We start from the raw sequence: 14,901 nt of genomic DNA, 5'->3' as shown, positions 1-14,901 counted from the left end.
GGGCCCAGGAGGAGGAGGGGTGTGTGCAGTCCCCGGAGCAGGAACTGTCAGGAGCGGGAACTGAGCCAGCCCCCAGAAGGGGTCAGGTGGGCGGAGGGAGGGCCTTATGTCCGGAGGAAGGGCCAGGAGCTCGGGGGCAGGGAGCCTCCACCAGCCCTTCCTTAGACTTCAGTAAGAAGACCCTCTGAGTGCACAGCCAGCCGCCAGGTCACTACCTCCTGGGGTAGGAGGGCGTGGGGGACAGAGCCACCTGCCTGTGGGTGGTCTGGAGGGACTGAGAGGAGTGGGACCCTGAGCTGTGCCCTTCTGGTGACTCACCCCTTCCTGCACAGGTGCGCCAAGCAAGAAAATACCCCCATCCTGCTGCTGTAAGTGTGAGGAAGTGGTTGGTGGGGCAGAACCCCCAGTGAGTTAAATTCAGAAGAGCAGGTGCCGAGGGCCCCGGGGGTGACCTGGGAGGCCAGAGCTGGCATCTGAGGACAGAGCTAGAAGGAGTTCCTGGGGGCAAAGGCCCAGGTCCCCCGGTCATATCCCCAGATGGTCAGGACTTTGGATACATGCACAGGAAGTGGGTGATGCTTTGGGACAGGTGAGGAGCCTGGCACTTTGAGAGCTGAAAACGCTCTCATTCATCCTGGGACTCCCAGTCCTGCCCGGGCTCAGGCCACGGTGACAGTGCTGGTTCTCGGGCCCCAGGTGTCCCCGCAGTATAGGTAGGGTGTGGCCCCTCTGCCTTCAGGGCTGCCACCAGGGCTCAAGAGAGGAGACCTTCAGACCCGACCCTGCCTTGCGCTGGGCAGCCTTTGGTCCAAGGTACATGGTGGCCAGCTCCTCCTAGGGCCTGCCTGTATCCTGAAGGTCTGAGTGAGGCTGAGGCCGCCCTTCAGCCATCCTAGTGGCCCAAGGTCCTTCGGGTCCCTGGCCTTTCTCTCCCCGAGGTCTTCAGCCACCTGCTCATTCCCCTGGTGTATTAGTCAGCTGTGCTGTGTAGCCAGTCCCCACCTACAGAGGGGCTTAAAGCGACACACATCTATTGTCCCACAGGTTCTGTGGGTAGGGAGTCCTGCATGTCCCCCCACTGGGCCCCCTGCTCAGGGCCCCACCAGCTGCACTCCAAGCATCAGCCAGGACCACCATCGTGTCTGGGGCTGGGACCTCCTCCGGGCTCTGGTTGTTGGCAGAATTCAGGTTTAAATTCTTGTTGGCTGTTGACCCAGGGCTGCTGTTCTCAGCTCCTAGAGACCAACTGCCGCCCCCCTCCCCGCCGTGGTCCCTCCCATCCTTGGCTCCTGAGGCCATCAGGAAGACTGCTCCCTAATTAGGTCAGGCCCACCTGGAGAGCGCCACTTTTGATCAAAAATTTCCCAGTGTCTCGCAATACCCTGTGGGGATGGGGGCTCAACCCCAGCCCCCTCCCCCTACTACCTGTCTCTGTGTCCCTCCATCCAGCCACCTGCCAAGTCCCCAATCCTCTTGGGGGCAAGCCTGAGAGCACCCACAGGAACCTCACTGACTGATAGCTGCCCCCAGTCCCTGGCCTTCATGCCTGCAGGCATCCTGGCCAGAACTTACAGCCTGGGCCCCACTGCAGCCCCACTTCCTGAACACCAGTCTATACCTCAAAACCTCGATTTTCCTCGATTGTCTCATTATGAGTGATGGATGCCTGTGTGTTAGAAGTAACAGCCACACCCACCCAGAGCCCTGGGGTTCAGGCCAAGCGTGCTGAGCCATGTTTCTGGCTAAAGCCACCAAGGCCCACAAGAGCCTGAGCCAGGGGCTCCCAGCCCAGACCCTCGGGGGCGGCACTGGCTACACGTCCTCTGCCTGGGCTCCCCCTTCCCCTCCTGCAGAGGACCTGGGGGGCTGGACATGCTGATGGGATCCTTGGGCCGAGCCTCCCTCTGTGTAGCCCCTACCACTCCCAGTTCCCCAGCATGTAGCTAGAACAGGCCAGGAGGGGGGTTTTAAGCTCTCCTTGCTGGGGGAAGCAGCTGGGTTTGGGGGTCTTGGAAGCTTCACATCTCCTTTCACATGGTTTGGGCTCAACTGACCTTCTAGGGAGGATCCTGGCCCCTATGCCAGGGGCAGCTTTGTGCCAAAGATGGTTACATTAGAATGCATGGTTCCTTCAGAAGGGAGAGGTGGTGATCACCGCAGAGCCCCCGGGTAGGCAGATCCCCGTCTCCGAGCCCCTGGCAGTGCCGAGGGCAGTGCCATCCAGTCCTGTGGTGGGCAGGGATGGAAGTACTCCTCCTTCTGGACCACGTCCCTCTGATTCCGGGGCCTCGGCAGCAGCAGGGGCATGGCCAGAGACAGCCTGGGCAGGGTCTGTGGTGCAGGCTGGGCTGCACTGGGCCACACCCTGCTGCTCTTTCTGTTGCCAGGCTCCCTGTGGGGTCCCAGGGGAGCGCAGTCACCCCGTGTACGTCTCATCTCCACTCAGCCCTTTGGGGCGGCCCCAGGGGACCACCATGTTCCCTGAGCAAAAGTAAAACTCACTGAGCCCCAGGCGCTGGGGCCAAGGCACCATCTCTTCCCTTCGGGGTGGCCTGGCTTTGCCTTTTGAGGTCTCGGGGGCCCAGACTGGCCCCCCAGTGCTCTGGAATGGAGGCCTGTGGCCCCCACGGCCTCCCGCGGGCAGCATCTCAGAAGGAGCCGAGTGCAGCCCCATTATGGAGCTGGCCTGCGGCCCCGCATGCCGCCCCCTCCCTGCGCAGCCTCCTTGGTGTGGTCCGACCCAGCAGTGGGCAAGCTGAGGCCTGCCCTGGACTTTGATGAACAGTCATGAGGAATAAAGGGGTGGGCCGCCCGTTTTGTTGTTAGATGCAGCTAGCTGACAGCACTGGGGAGATGGAGAGAGCCAAAGTGCCCCTGGCCAGCCCACATGCTCCAGAGCATCCCTCGCTTCTGGTCCCCTAGCCGGCGAGCTTCTCCACCTGGTCCACCCTGCCCTGCAGCTGCACCCCTGCCCCCAGCCCCCCGGCCACCCACGCCCATGCCTCGCCCCACAGCACGCCAGCTCCCCGGCGTGTGCAGAGCCCCGCGCGCCCGCCATGCTGTTCGTCAGTGACCCCATGCAGCACTTCGCCTCGGTAGGTGCACCTCCTGGGTCCTTTGGGTTGACTGGGGTGCCCGTGTCTGTCCTTCTCGGGGGGCCTTGGTGGGGCTTTCGCCTGGTGGAAGAGTCACTGGGCATTCTCTTGCCTGTCCCCCCTCGTCCCCCTGGTCGGGCACTTGCTGCGAGATGGGGTGCCGCCATCCAGGGGGAGCAGAGGCAGGAGGGAGGTGCCGGCCCATCCTGGAGATGCCCTGAGGACAAGTGTCCGCTAGCGGGGCAGAACCAGTAGCCAGGAAGAGGAGGGTGGGTGGGTGTCTTGTCAGCTAGTGGCCCAGCCATGAAATGTGGGGTTTGCCATGCTCCCCAGCTTTGGACTGTCTGAACTCGGAGTCTGCCGTGCTGCCCGCCCAGCCCTTCCTCCGGCTGCAGGAGCTCAGCGTACCCTGGAGGTTGTCTTTGCTCCCGGGACTCGGGCTGTTAGGCTGCCACCACCTGCTCCCAGGTCAAGAGCATCCTCACCTGGGACGCTGCTCTATTGGCTGTGGTGACGGGGTGTTTCCTGGCAGCTGAGTTTGCAGGTCAGGGGATGGCCACAAGCTGGCCTTGAGGCCATCCTATCGCCCTTCATGAGGGCCGTTGGCTAGCAGAGAGAAGGACGGGTCTGCAGCTTGTGCCTGGCCCCTGTGTCCTGAGCCCTGGGGACTGGGGCTCATTTCCAGACGTGCTGGGTCCCTGGGGCCAGTAGGCACCAGGCTGCTAATTGAGCAGGTGGACGTGGGGCGCAGCGGCTCCCTCAGGCCTTTCTCCTGCTGGGGAGGTGGATGCAGTGGGGTCCGTGGGTACTGTGTGCCCTGTGGGAGACCCAGCAGTGGGCAGAGGGGTGGGGGAACAGCTGGACAGAGTCCAGGTGTCCCCAAGCTCTGTGAGCGGAGGACAAGCGCCGTGTGCAGAGCCACAAAGACCTGCAGGTTCTCAGTCATGTGTGTGCGTGCAAGTGTTTGTGTGCGTGTGTCTGGGCGTGTGTGTGCGTGCAAGTGTTTGTGTGCGTGTGTCTGGGCGTGTGTGTGCGTGCAAGTGTTTGTGTGCGTGTGTCTGGGCGTGTGTGTGCACGCAAGTGTTTGTGTGCGTGTGTCTGGGCGTGTGGGTGACAGTGGGTGTATTCGCTATTCGCACCGTGTGTTGGGACAGGTATATGTGTTTGTGCCTGCAGGTAGGTGTCCCCAGGAGACCATGGCAAGAGTGATGTCATGGGTGTGGCCCAGGAGGGGTGAAGGGTATGTGACCTTTCTATACAGCCTGACCGGGCATTGACACCATGCTCCCACATCTGGAAGCTCCCTGGTGTCTCCACATCTTTGGTGGGAACTTTTTATCTGAAACCTGGCCCTGAGAAAGGGCAAAACCCCATGTGGCCACAGTTAGAGTCCCATCTCTGCTCACTTCACCCACCAGCCCCTGTCACTGGGCTCAGACAATGGGTTCCTGGGGAGCAGCCCCACACCCCAGACTGTCCATGCAGATGGTGAGTGAGCTGGGAGGGGCAGTCTCCTGCTGCCCAGGGTCTGTTGTCACACACAGAACTTAAGGTAGAGCCTGGAGTCCCAGGCTCTGGAAGCCAGTGTCCCTGCCCAGCCAGCTGGGGAGCCCCTCGGACACAGAGGACTCTGGTACAGCCTGTCCTCTTGCATGAAGTGGGTGTCACCGTGTAAGTCAGCTGAGGCTGCAGCTCATTGCCTTTTGAGAAGGCGAAGGCATGGTGATGCGGGGCACAGACCCTGGTTCTGGGCCATGGAGCGCCGCCTCCCTGCAGGAGCTGTAGGTGGTGGGGAGGGACCCCCTGGCATCCTCCCTGCTGCTGCTGCCCTGACCTGGGGACCAGCAACGCCAACCCTGTCATTGCCTGGCCTCCTTGCAGACCGAGGGTAGCCGTGGGCCATCTGTTCGTTCATTAGGTCAACAGGTGCCCAGACCAGCTCTGGTGGCAGGTGGGGGCCTCCAGAGCCCCTTCTGGGGCCAGGGAGCTGGGTTGGGTGGTTCTGATTTGTAAAAGTGCCTCCGCTTCCGTCCCGGGGGAGCTTACCTCCGATCTACTCACTGTATGCAGAGGGGAAGTGGTATGAACACTTGGGGTTGAACTGGAGGTCATGTGGTCGCTCCTGTGGTTATCAGGAGCCCACTGGCCAGGAAGGAAGCATGGAGCTGTTGGGGCGCCCACTTGGTCTCCTGGGGGACCCGCCTTTCTGAGCTCTGGTTCTGATGCAGCGGCCTGCAGCCCTGTGCTGGTGGGTGACCCAGGAGGGCACATGTCTGACTCCCTGCTCCCTCCTACCGCCCATGGGTCAGGCAGGGCTGGACAGCCCCCTGCCATGGCCCATTTACTGGGGTCCTTCAGCTGATGCCGGGGTGGGGTTGGTACTGGTCAGAGCAGCCTTTCCCTCCTGCAGGGACCAGTAGCTCACAGAGAGGAAGGAGCTGAGGGCCCATGGGGTGCCTCAGATGGGACGAGCTCCGTTACCACCCGGATGGTCCCATAGTCCTTCAGGTGGGTGTCCAGGGGCCCCACCCAGCTGCCTCCCAGGCCCCTGTTTCACTGTGTATCAATTTAGACCCTCACAGCATGAGACGGGCATGTTGGACGCCACTGGCTCCCCTGTGCCTGCCTCTATTGATGGGCCCAGGTCCACCTGGTCTGCAGGTTATGGAAGGCCGGCTCCTGGGTGACTGGGCCACTGTCCTGGGGGCCAGGCCCAGGATAGGGTTTGTAGGTGTGTGCTGTGTGCTGGGCAGCATGGGAGGGCACAGTGCCTGGATCTCTCGTGTATCCAGGAGCAGGGTCGTCCCCACCCCCCAGACAAGACAGCTCCTACAGGAAGGGCAGCCTTGGACAGGAGGGCTCAGGAGGGAAAGGCCAGTCAGGGCGTTAAGAAATATTAGCTGAGAGCCTACTGCCTCCCCAGGCACACCGGGCACACCAGAGGAGGACGGGATCCCTCCTGAGTTCTAGAAGCAGCCCCATCTGCAGTGCTGAGAGCAGACCACAGGAGGGCAGGGCGAGGCTGGGAGCCACGGGAGACAGATGGAGAGCAGCGCAGGAGCCTTGGACCCGGAGGGAGCAGGGGAAGGGCTGAGAGCCCTGGGGTCCTGGACAGGGCTGCTGATGGGCTTGAGGTTTGGACCTAAGTGACTGGGTGAAGGGAGTCGGCATTTATGCAGCTGGGAAGCTGAAGAAGTGAGATTTAGGGTGAAAGTAAGCGTTCTGCTTTGGCTGTGTTGTGTGAGACGCGTCTTGGCCACTGTACAGGTGAACAAGAGGAGAAACAGGAGTAGAGTTTCTGAAGCTTTGGGAGGAAGTGGGAGGGGATGTCCGGTGGGGCTGAGGGCCGAGCAGTGCCACCCCGATGCCTGGGACCTGAGACACGGAGCAAGGAGGAGATGGGGAGGTGTCGGGAGGCGGCCAGCTGAGGGGGGCTTTGGAGATGACCTTCGGAATAAGGGCAGGAGAGGCACTGAGAAAAAGGTCCAGGCTTCTTGAACCTTACAGACGGGAGGACAGTGCAGAGTCTGAGTCTCGGACTGAAAGAGCCGCTTGGACACCTGGGGCAGGTGTCCCGAGTGCTGGAGGGTCTGGGCAGAGATGCCCCTGGGGAGCCCAGGGCATCAGGGTGGGCGGGGCTGCGCGCTGGAGACAAGCCGGCCGCTCCCCTGAACCTCCCCAAACTGGAGCTGAGCAGAGGGAGAGACTCTGCCAGGAGACAAAAGGGGCAGCCTGGGAAGGGAGCGGGGTGGGGAAGGCTGCTGAGGGTGGGGTGGCCAGGACAGAAGAGGGAGGGCCTCAGGGGACTCGGCAGGAGGCGTTCCATGGATGGGAGCAGATGGGTCTGAACTGGGGGGTGCGGGCTCTGGGCTAGGCTCCCTAGCTCGTGCTGCCAGGATGCAAGGCCTTGGGGCTGGGGGGAGGACTGACCATTCCGGAAGGAGATGTCAGAGCCTGATTTGGGGGACAGAGGGGTCATCCCATCAGCTGGGCTCACCAGCCCAGGCTCCTGCTCCTTTGCCAGGTTCCACGTCTGTCCCCAAAGCACCCACGCTTTTGGCATCCCCACCGTCCCCACAGTGACTGTCCCTCTCAGTTGGTGGAAAACCCACCCTTCCTCCCTTCGCTCGGCAACACCTGGGAGCTCTTCCTGGGCCCCTTTCTGCTGCACCCGCTCTCATCAGGAACCAGTCAGCCTGACCCTGACTGTGCCAGCTTCATGCAGCACATCATGGAGCAGCGTCCCTTCCCCTCTCAGTCCCCCTCAGGCCCCCGTAGGGAGAGCTCTGCTCCTCTAACCAGTGTCCTGCCCTCGGCCCTGCAGCTCCCTGGCCTGAAGGCCCTCCCCCTCCCCAATGTCTGAGTCTAGATGTCCTGGTACCCAGTACCCGGGTAGCCGGTGGCATCTTCCACCTCCTGCCTACAGAACCCCACTGGCCAGGGTCCCCCCCAGCCCCACATCCTGGGCCACCTCTGGGCTGCTTTTGTTTTTGTCTTCCTTTGTCTTCAGCCTGTAGTGAAGCCTCACTTGCCGGTTCTCTCGTTGGTTCCTCTACTACTCTCCGCTGTTCGAGCTAAGCTCCGGAGGGTGCAGCCAGCCAGCCGTGTGTTGGTGCCCGCACACTGCTGTCTCCCAGTGCCTGGGAGATGAGAGTTGAAGGGCTGAGCTGCCTCCCACACCGGGGGAAGCTGGACTGGGCCTCAGGGCTGGAGGGTGGGGCTGGGGTCCGCCCGCAGGACTTCCTGGGTAGGTGCAGGCAGTCCCTCCCCAGCGTCCCAGGGGGCTCCCCTCCCACCACCGCCTCCCTGCCCCTTCACTGTGCTTCTCACAGTCTCTCCACTGAGGAGTGTGTCCACCCTGATGATGGCCCCTCCGTGTCTTCCTGCTTAGCATCTTCAGGATGGACAGACAGACAAAAGGATGAATGGACGATACATGGGTCGGGCTCTGGGGCTGCAGGCAGTGGGGAAGGGGGCTGACCGCTCCCCAGTGGTGCTGAGGGGGAAGGCGAACCAACACCCCAACGTACCCCGGCTGGCTGTGCCTATGAGGGATCACCAAGCTCCCCACTTTCCTCGAGAATCTCTTTCTTCCAGGCACCCTGGGAGGTGTGGGACGTGGACTGGGCCCCTTTTCCAGTGGTTAAAAAAAGGCTCTGCATCGGTGGGTCACCTGCCTGTTCACGGGGCAGCTCCTTAGAGCCCAGCAGGGGCGCAGGCCGAGACCCCCGACCCACGCGGGACCCTGCGGATAAGCTTGGGTCCAGTCTGGGCCCTCACTGTCTCAGCAGCGCCATCTGCAGGCGGAGGCTCCGGCCGCGGGTCCTGCAGACACACGTCTCCCTCAGCGGCAGCGCAGCCGGAGCTTCTGGGGGCACGTTTCCCTGGTGCGATGTGTGGAAAGTTCCACACGGCCCTGGCGAGGATTGGGCAAGGCCCCGAGAGAGGAGAGCGTGTGTGCATATTTTCTGGAGGAGCGGGAGCCTTTCCCCCCAAGCACAAGTCGAATCTTGTTGGCATTTCCATCCGTTTAATCACAGACTCCGGGAGACGCTGTGGGAAATAGCAGCAGGCTGGAGGTCCCGCTCTGAGTGGGACGGGTTATCTCCAACTGAAGCCCAGACGGCCCGTCAGTCACTTTCCTCTGGGCGAGGTTGTGCCCAAGCTCAGACATGCCTGCCAGGGAAGATCGGGAGTTGGAAGTTTCATGCTCTAGATTTTGAAAGTCTGGTCTTGGTATCCTCCTCTGGGGAGCAGGGGATAGAGGTCAGAGCAGACGGAGCATGCCAGAGGAGGGGGCGCCTGGCTGACCCTCCCCAAGCAGAGCCTCTGAGATCTGACCCCAGGTCCTCAAACCTGGGGTGACTTGAACCTTCCTCCAGTGCGGGGAGCAAGATGAAGGGGGTCACCAGGGTGGAGGCCTGGGTTAGGAGGTACCCTACCTGGGATGAGAATGACAGGCTGGGGTTCGCACTGAAGGAGGTGACATCTGAGCCCAAGGGAAATCGGGAGGGGCCACAGGGCAGGGGGCCCAGCACCTTGCACCCAGCCCCCATCCGATCTAGATGCACGCTGTGGTCCCATGAGGAAGACACAGATAATGCTACTGTAAGTCCCCTACATGCGAACCTTTGAGTTGCAAACTTTCAAAGATGCAGTCATGTAAGTTATTCACGTGTCTGGCGTCCACTGTCACGTGTGTGCGTCCTCTCCAAGTGGTTGAGCTTTCGTGTCTTTACTGTATCAAGTATGGTGGTGCAGTGGCTTCATTTCAAGCCCAGGAGGTCCAGAAGCACGTGCGAAAGCAGTGGTAGTGCAGCTGGTACCGCTAAGAAGACTCAGAACGCGGGAAATGGCAGGTGGGTTTTCTTTTTCAGTGCACTTTTAAATTATTTTATTTATTTTTGGCTGCCATGGGTCTTCGTTGCTGCGTGTGGGTTTTCTCTGGTTGTGGCGAGTGGAGGCTCCTCTCTAGTTGCAGTGCGAGGGCTTCTCTTGTTGCGGCTCGAAGGCCCCAGAGCGCCGGCTCAGCGGTTGGTGACCCTTAGGCTTAGTTGCCCCGGGACACATGGGGTCTTATTTCCTGGACCAGGGATCGAGCCTGTGTCCTCTGCGAGGGCAGGCAGGCAGATCTGTACTGGCAGGGGAATTCTCAACTGCTGGACCACCGGGGAAGTCCCGGGGGTTTTCTTTGTTTGAGGAGACACTCTTCCTTTCTGAGGAACAAGACTGGAATGTAGAACGGTGCACAAAGGTTGCAGCAGCCCAACCGTTCAGAGTGCAGCCCAGTGCTGCCGTGTCATCTGACACGAGAGGAAAAGAGCTGCTCCCCAGTCATCCCTGGATCATTTTTTCAGGAGGGTAGATAGAATTGAGTCCAGCAAGGAACCAGAACCCGTGCCATCCGCGGCAGGCGGGAGTGACATTGCAGCTTGCCCTCCGTCTTGTATTGCTGACAACCCTTCTGCTCTACCATCTCCCACCTCCGCTCCTTCCTCCAGTCAATGACTCTTGCCTGTTAACTCGATGCCAGTCCCTGTGTGCCAGCTGTTGTACTGTATTTTCCAAGGTACCGTGAGATTAAAATGTTTTCTTTAATTTTTGTGGTTGTTTTTTTATACATTATTTGTGTGAAAAGTATTTTAAACATTACAGTACAGTAGTATATATAGCTGATTGTGTTAGCTGGGTACTTAGGCTAACTTTTCTGGACTTATGAACAAATTGAACTTAACGAATGAGCTCTCAGAACGGAACTTGTACATATGTAGGGGACTTACTATATTTACCAGATTTCCGAAGAGAAGTCCCCCGCCAGACCACGCAGACGGGTGCAGTAGGGTGATGTGGCTCCCATGGCAGGAGGTTCCCCTACCTGGAAAGGAAAGGATGGGTCTGTGGGCCGTGCCTTTTGGGCTCAGCTGTGGCCCTTTGCCTGGAGGGACCAGCCAGGCCAGGCTGCTGGAGAAGGCTTTCTGGGGATGTGGGCCTAGAGCAGGGCCTGGAGGGAGTAAGGAAGAAGCAAGAGGGGACAGAGAGCCCCTGCTGTGAGCTGGAGGGCTCAGGGCTTCCCTGGGGTGAAAGGCTGAAGTGTTCTTTGGGGGAGAACAGCCAGCCAGTGGGGAAGCCTTGCACAGCTGGAATGCTGGTGTGCAGACAGGGCAGCCTAGAGCCTGTCCTTGGGGTGGTGAAGACTGTCTGCAGACCCTGGTGCAGTGCTAGATGCGGGGTGGGAGCTGCAGGCTTGGGGGGCTTGGGTGCAGCAGACAGGCAGGTGGAGGCAGCATGAGTGAGTCTGCCGGGACCCAGCAAGGTTTAGAGGGAGGGAGGGAGAGAGGGAGGGAGAGAAGAAAGGAGAGAGGGATGGAGGGAGGGAAGTAACGAGGGGAGGGAGGGAAGGAGACTGGGAAGTGATGGAGGGAAGTGAAGAGGAGGGAGAGGGAGGGAAGGATGGAAATCAGGAGGGAGTGAGGGAAGGAAGCTGAGGAAGTTGTGAAGCCTTGGGCTGTTGGGTCGCCGCCTTGCACATCTGGGAAGGACACGGGATTGTGCTGGGACCTGCGTTTAGGCTTCCTGGGTTTTTGGGAAACATCTTATCTGCCTGTTGTCAGGAGTCTCGGGGAAAGGATGGGGGACATGGATAGGGCCGACTTGGCAGCCAGACCTCCCTGCTGGTTCTCGAGGGTCCCGCACATGATCCCTGTGAACCTAGCTCAGGTCAAAAACCAAGAAGAGCTTAGGGGGCTGTTGGGGAGGGCCGCCAGGCCAGCTGTCACCTGCTTGCTCTCCACACGGAGCAGTCCTACTCCTGGCCTGACGTAAATCCAGGGAGACCCGCTTTCAGCTTCTAAAACAAACTGAGGGTCAAGGGTGTGAGACCTTTGCCATGGTTTCTACAAAGGTGCAGAGGCTTACAGCCAGAGGAAAAGGGACAGCCCCACCTTCCAATTAAAAAAAGATAAACTGATCCTTTAGTTCCTTTCAGTCTGCTGGGAACTTAAATGCCGCTGCCTCTCCCTCTCCCGGAAGGAGCAGGGACAGGCACAAAGGGCAGCCCAGAAAAGCGTCTTCCCAGGATGCTGCTAGCTTCTCTAGAATCCTGCATTTCTGCCCCAACCCACTCCCCGGGGGGCAAACCTGCGCCCACATAGGCGCCCTGGAACGTAGCCAGCAGGCGTTCTGCTGCTTGGCCACTGTCACCAGGGCTCGTGACCTCTTGAGAACACAGTGGCCGAGCCGTGCAGCCAGGCCACCTGGAAGAGGCAGGGCTGGGATGGGCCAGTGGGGTCTGGAAGCCCTGAGATGGACAGGGGCCCCCAGCGCTCCCTGGAGGCAGGACCTGGGTGCTGCCCCATTTGGTGGAATTTCAACCCTGCCTGTGGGGGAGGGACCAGCTCTTTGTCAAACTGTTCTACCCTCTGCCAGAAGGGGGGCCGTTTTAAAGAGCCAAAGATGTGGCAGACCCTCCCCCTCCTCCACTCCCTCCTTGAGGAGGCTTGGCTCCTGTGGGGACAGGAGCTCCAGGTCAGCAAGTGCTCCTTGCCACTTTTCCCTCCCAGATACCCCACATACTGGCTGTACTCAAGGCTCTGATAAGGTCTGCACTTGGGCCACGGCACACACTTCAGGGCCATGAACTCGGTGCTGGCCAGCTGCTTCTGTGGCTGCAGGCGTGCAGGAAACTCAGCTGGCTTTTAACGTAGAAATAGGAAGTAGAGCAGGAGGAGGGCATCCGATGGATGGCCCACTGTGGTGGAGGAGCCCTGTGCTAAGGTCAGGGCTCCCATGCCGCGGGGAAGTTTCTCTCTCCCCACCCTGCTCCCTGGACAGTGGGATCCCGCAGTGATGTGTCTCGTCCTGGGTCCCTGTTCACGCTGGTCCCCACCAGACAGACTCTTTGGCACTTTCTGAGTTGTCCTCTTTTTTGTCCCTTGCTGAGTCCCTTCTGATCTTTTCTGGGACAGACCCTCAGGGCCTTGGGAGGGCACCCTGAGTGACAGTCTTCTCCTCACCAGACCTTAAATGAATAGGAGAAACCTTAAAAGCATGAAACTTCCGTTTCTGCCGGAAATGCGGGAGAATTCAGGATGGGTGAGCTGGCCTTCCTGTGGCTTGGAAAAGGAGGAACTGGAAATGATGCTGTCCACATGGTAGCTCTCAGGACTGTGGCCTTCGTGCCCACCTGGGGCAAGTGAGGGAGAGAGAGCTGGTAGGAACAACAGCAGACGCTTCCGTGCACGCTGGGTGCTGGCCACCCTTCTCAGCTTTTTAGTATATTAACTGCTTGACCCTCAGAAGCCATTGGTGAAAGGTGGGCATGGATGCAGACCCACACAGGTGTTCATCACTGTGTCAATTACTCTACTCAGAGAAGCAGCAGAGGAAGCCCTGGAAAACAGAAACGGGGGGAGAGAGCCTGGGAGGCTTCGGGGAAGAGGTGAGGCTTGAGAGCTGGTACGGTAGAGGAGACAGTTGGCATTTGGGGTGAGTGGGAGTGGGAGACAGCACGAGCAGAGGCCCTGGGGCACCACCTGTAGGGTCACTAGGAGGCTGGAAACGGGCTCCCTCAGAGCTGTTGTCACCGCCCAGAGGTGCAGGTGTGTCATTGCAGCTGAGACAGATGCTCCCTGAATCAGTGTTTGAGCTCCATGTTTCCCAGTTCCCTCTGCTCAGCCTCCAGAGTTGTTTTAAATTTTACTGACAAGTTTTTCTGTTGCCATGCTCACTAAAAAAATGTTTTACTCCAGAGATCAGTGCTTGTCGTCCCTGATTGTAAATCTGTGCTGGATCCCTGACCGTGTGGTCTGTTGGTGTCTGATCTTAGCATCCTGGAGCCTTGTTGAAGATGGTCATGGACACAGAGAGGCATGAGATTAGGAGGGGTGGAGACACAGGCTGTAAAAGGCAGTTTATTTTCCAGGGACACCCCCCAAAATCATTTGAGATGGTTTACAAATGCTAAATAGATAAACACGTGAAATGGGATACTTATAAACCTACAGAACACAGCTCACAGTGGAAGGATGGACCCAGTGGCGCCTTGGTTCTGGAGAAGGCTGATTAGGATGGCGATTGGTGGGGGACAGAGGAGGACGCAGAGGGGGAAGCCTCCCTGCCCTCCCTGCGAGGCAGCCCAGCCCCAGGGCAGGCAGAGGCACTTTGGGCACAGGGGGCCAATCCCACCAGGGTCTCCCAGGAGGGCTGCCCTGGGCTGAAGCTGCCTTTGGCCCCAAAGTGCGCCTAGCACTCAGGTACAATGGACATGTGTGATTTGGGGGGTCTACTTGTGAGTTCCAGGATCCGGTTCATTCAACCCAGAGCTTCTGAACATCCAGTCTGGGGCTAATTTGTGCCGGGGAAAACCCGCAGCCAATCAGCAGGGACTGAAGGGAGGCCCCTGAGGCTGGGGGCTGGGTACAGGGGGGTGGGGTGGGGCAGGAGCTGGGACAGGATGCCACCCAGGGACAGTCCCCTTTGGACCTCTCCCCACTGCTTTTTGGGGAACCCCATCCTTTCCCTGGGACTCCCGAGGCCAAGCGGGGTGTCCATCCAGGGGGCGGGGCCGCCTCCGTCCCTGCTCTCCCTCCCCATCTAACCTCCTCCCTCTGCTGACTCGCCTGAAGTGGGACCCTTTGCCCCACCCCTGTGTGTGCTGAGCACGTGCATGAACACGCCTTCCCCGATGCGGGACCCAAGGTCCCACACAGAGCAAAAATGGGGCCACCCTAGATTCCTGCCGGAGAAACACTGACCTCAGGAGCAAGCCCGGCTGCCCTTTGGAGGCTGGGACATAAACCTAGGCGCTCTAAACCCAGAAGCCCTGCCCGTGTGGGTTTGCAGACCGTAGGCACCCAGAGGGCAGCTCTGGCCCATCCCCCCCGGCTCAGCATCTTGCTCTAAGTAGACAGAGAGCCTCAGGAGAGCGTTTGTGGAGCAGACGGACAGGACCGTCTGGGAGGGGCTGCGTGGTCCTGGCGGGAGAGGCCCCTGGGGTATTGTCCTGCTCAGCCAGAGGCATCGAGGGTTGGAGTGGGCTGGCTTGGCCAACCTCCTCTCAGTGCTCCCACCCCACCCGCCCGCCCACTGGGCATTGAGGCCACAGAGGCAGGCCGGGCGCTTCTTCAGATGCAGGAGTAGAGGCCACCCGCCGGCTCCCGACTCCCGCTCACGGCCCTCTTTGGGTCGGGCCCAGAGCCTTGCACACGCATGTAGGTACTTGTGGACCGCCGCGGGCCGGGCGTGTCCCGATCAGCCCACTCTCTTGGGAGTTCTTATTGAAAGCAAAACAAACCAAAAAAGTCCTGGT

At 60.0% G+C, this 14,901-nt stretch overlaps 1 protein-coding gene across 7 annotated transcripts in view; it reads left to right on the top strand.

The window, feature by feature from the left end:
• The window catches only part of TP73 (tumor protein p73), an 81,265-nt gene that overhangs the window by 40,076 nt on the left and 26,288 nt on the right, over nt 1-14,901 (top strand). The window contains exon 1 of one of the 7 annotated variants that reach the window (XM_010813406.4): nt 637-3,095. The exons of the other annotated variants lie outside the window; for them this stretch is intronic. Coding sequence (XP_010811708.1) covers nt 3,057-3,095 — 39 coding nt within the window. The 5' untranslated portion in view covers nt 637-3,056. Of the gene's footprint in view, nt 1-636; nt 3,096-14,901 lie in introns of those variants that run through there. 7 annotated transcript variants of the gene reach the window in all.

The sequence above is a fragment of the Bos taurus genome, chromosome 16, assembly GCF_002263795.3.
Source record: "Bos taurus isolate L1 Dominette 01449 registration number 42190680 breed Hereford chromosome 16, ARS-UCD2.0, whole genome shotgun sequence".
Taxonomy (NCBI): domain Eukaryota; kingdom Metazoa; phylum Chordata; class Mammalia; order Artiodactyla; family Bovidae; genus Bos; species Bos taurus.
Note: the sequence above shows the minus strand (reverse complement) of the source record. Positions and strands in the feature narration are given on the sequence as shown.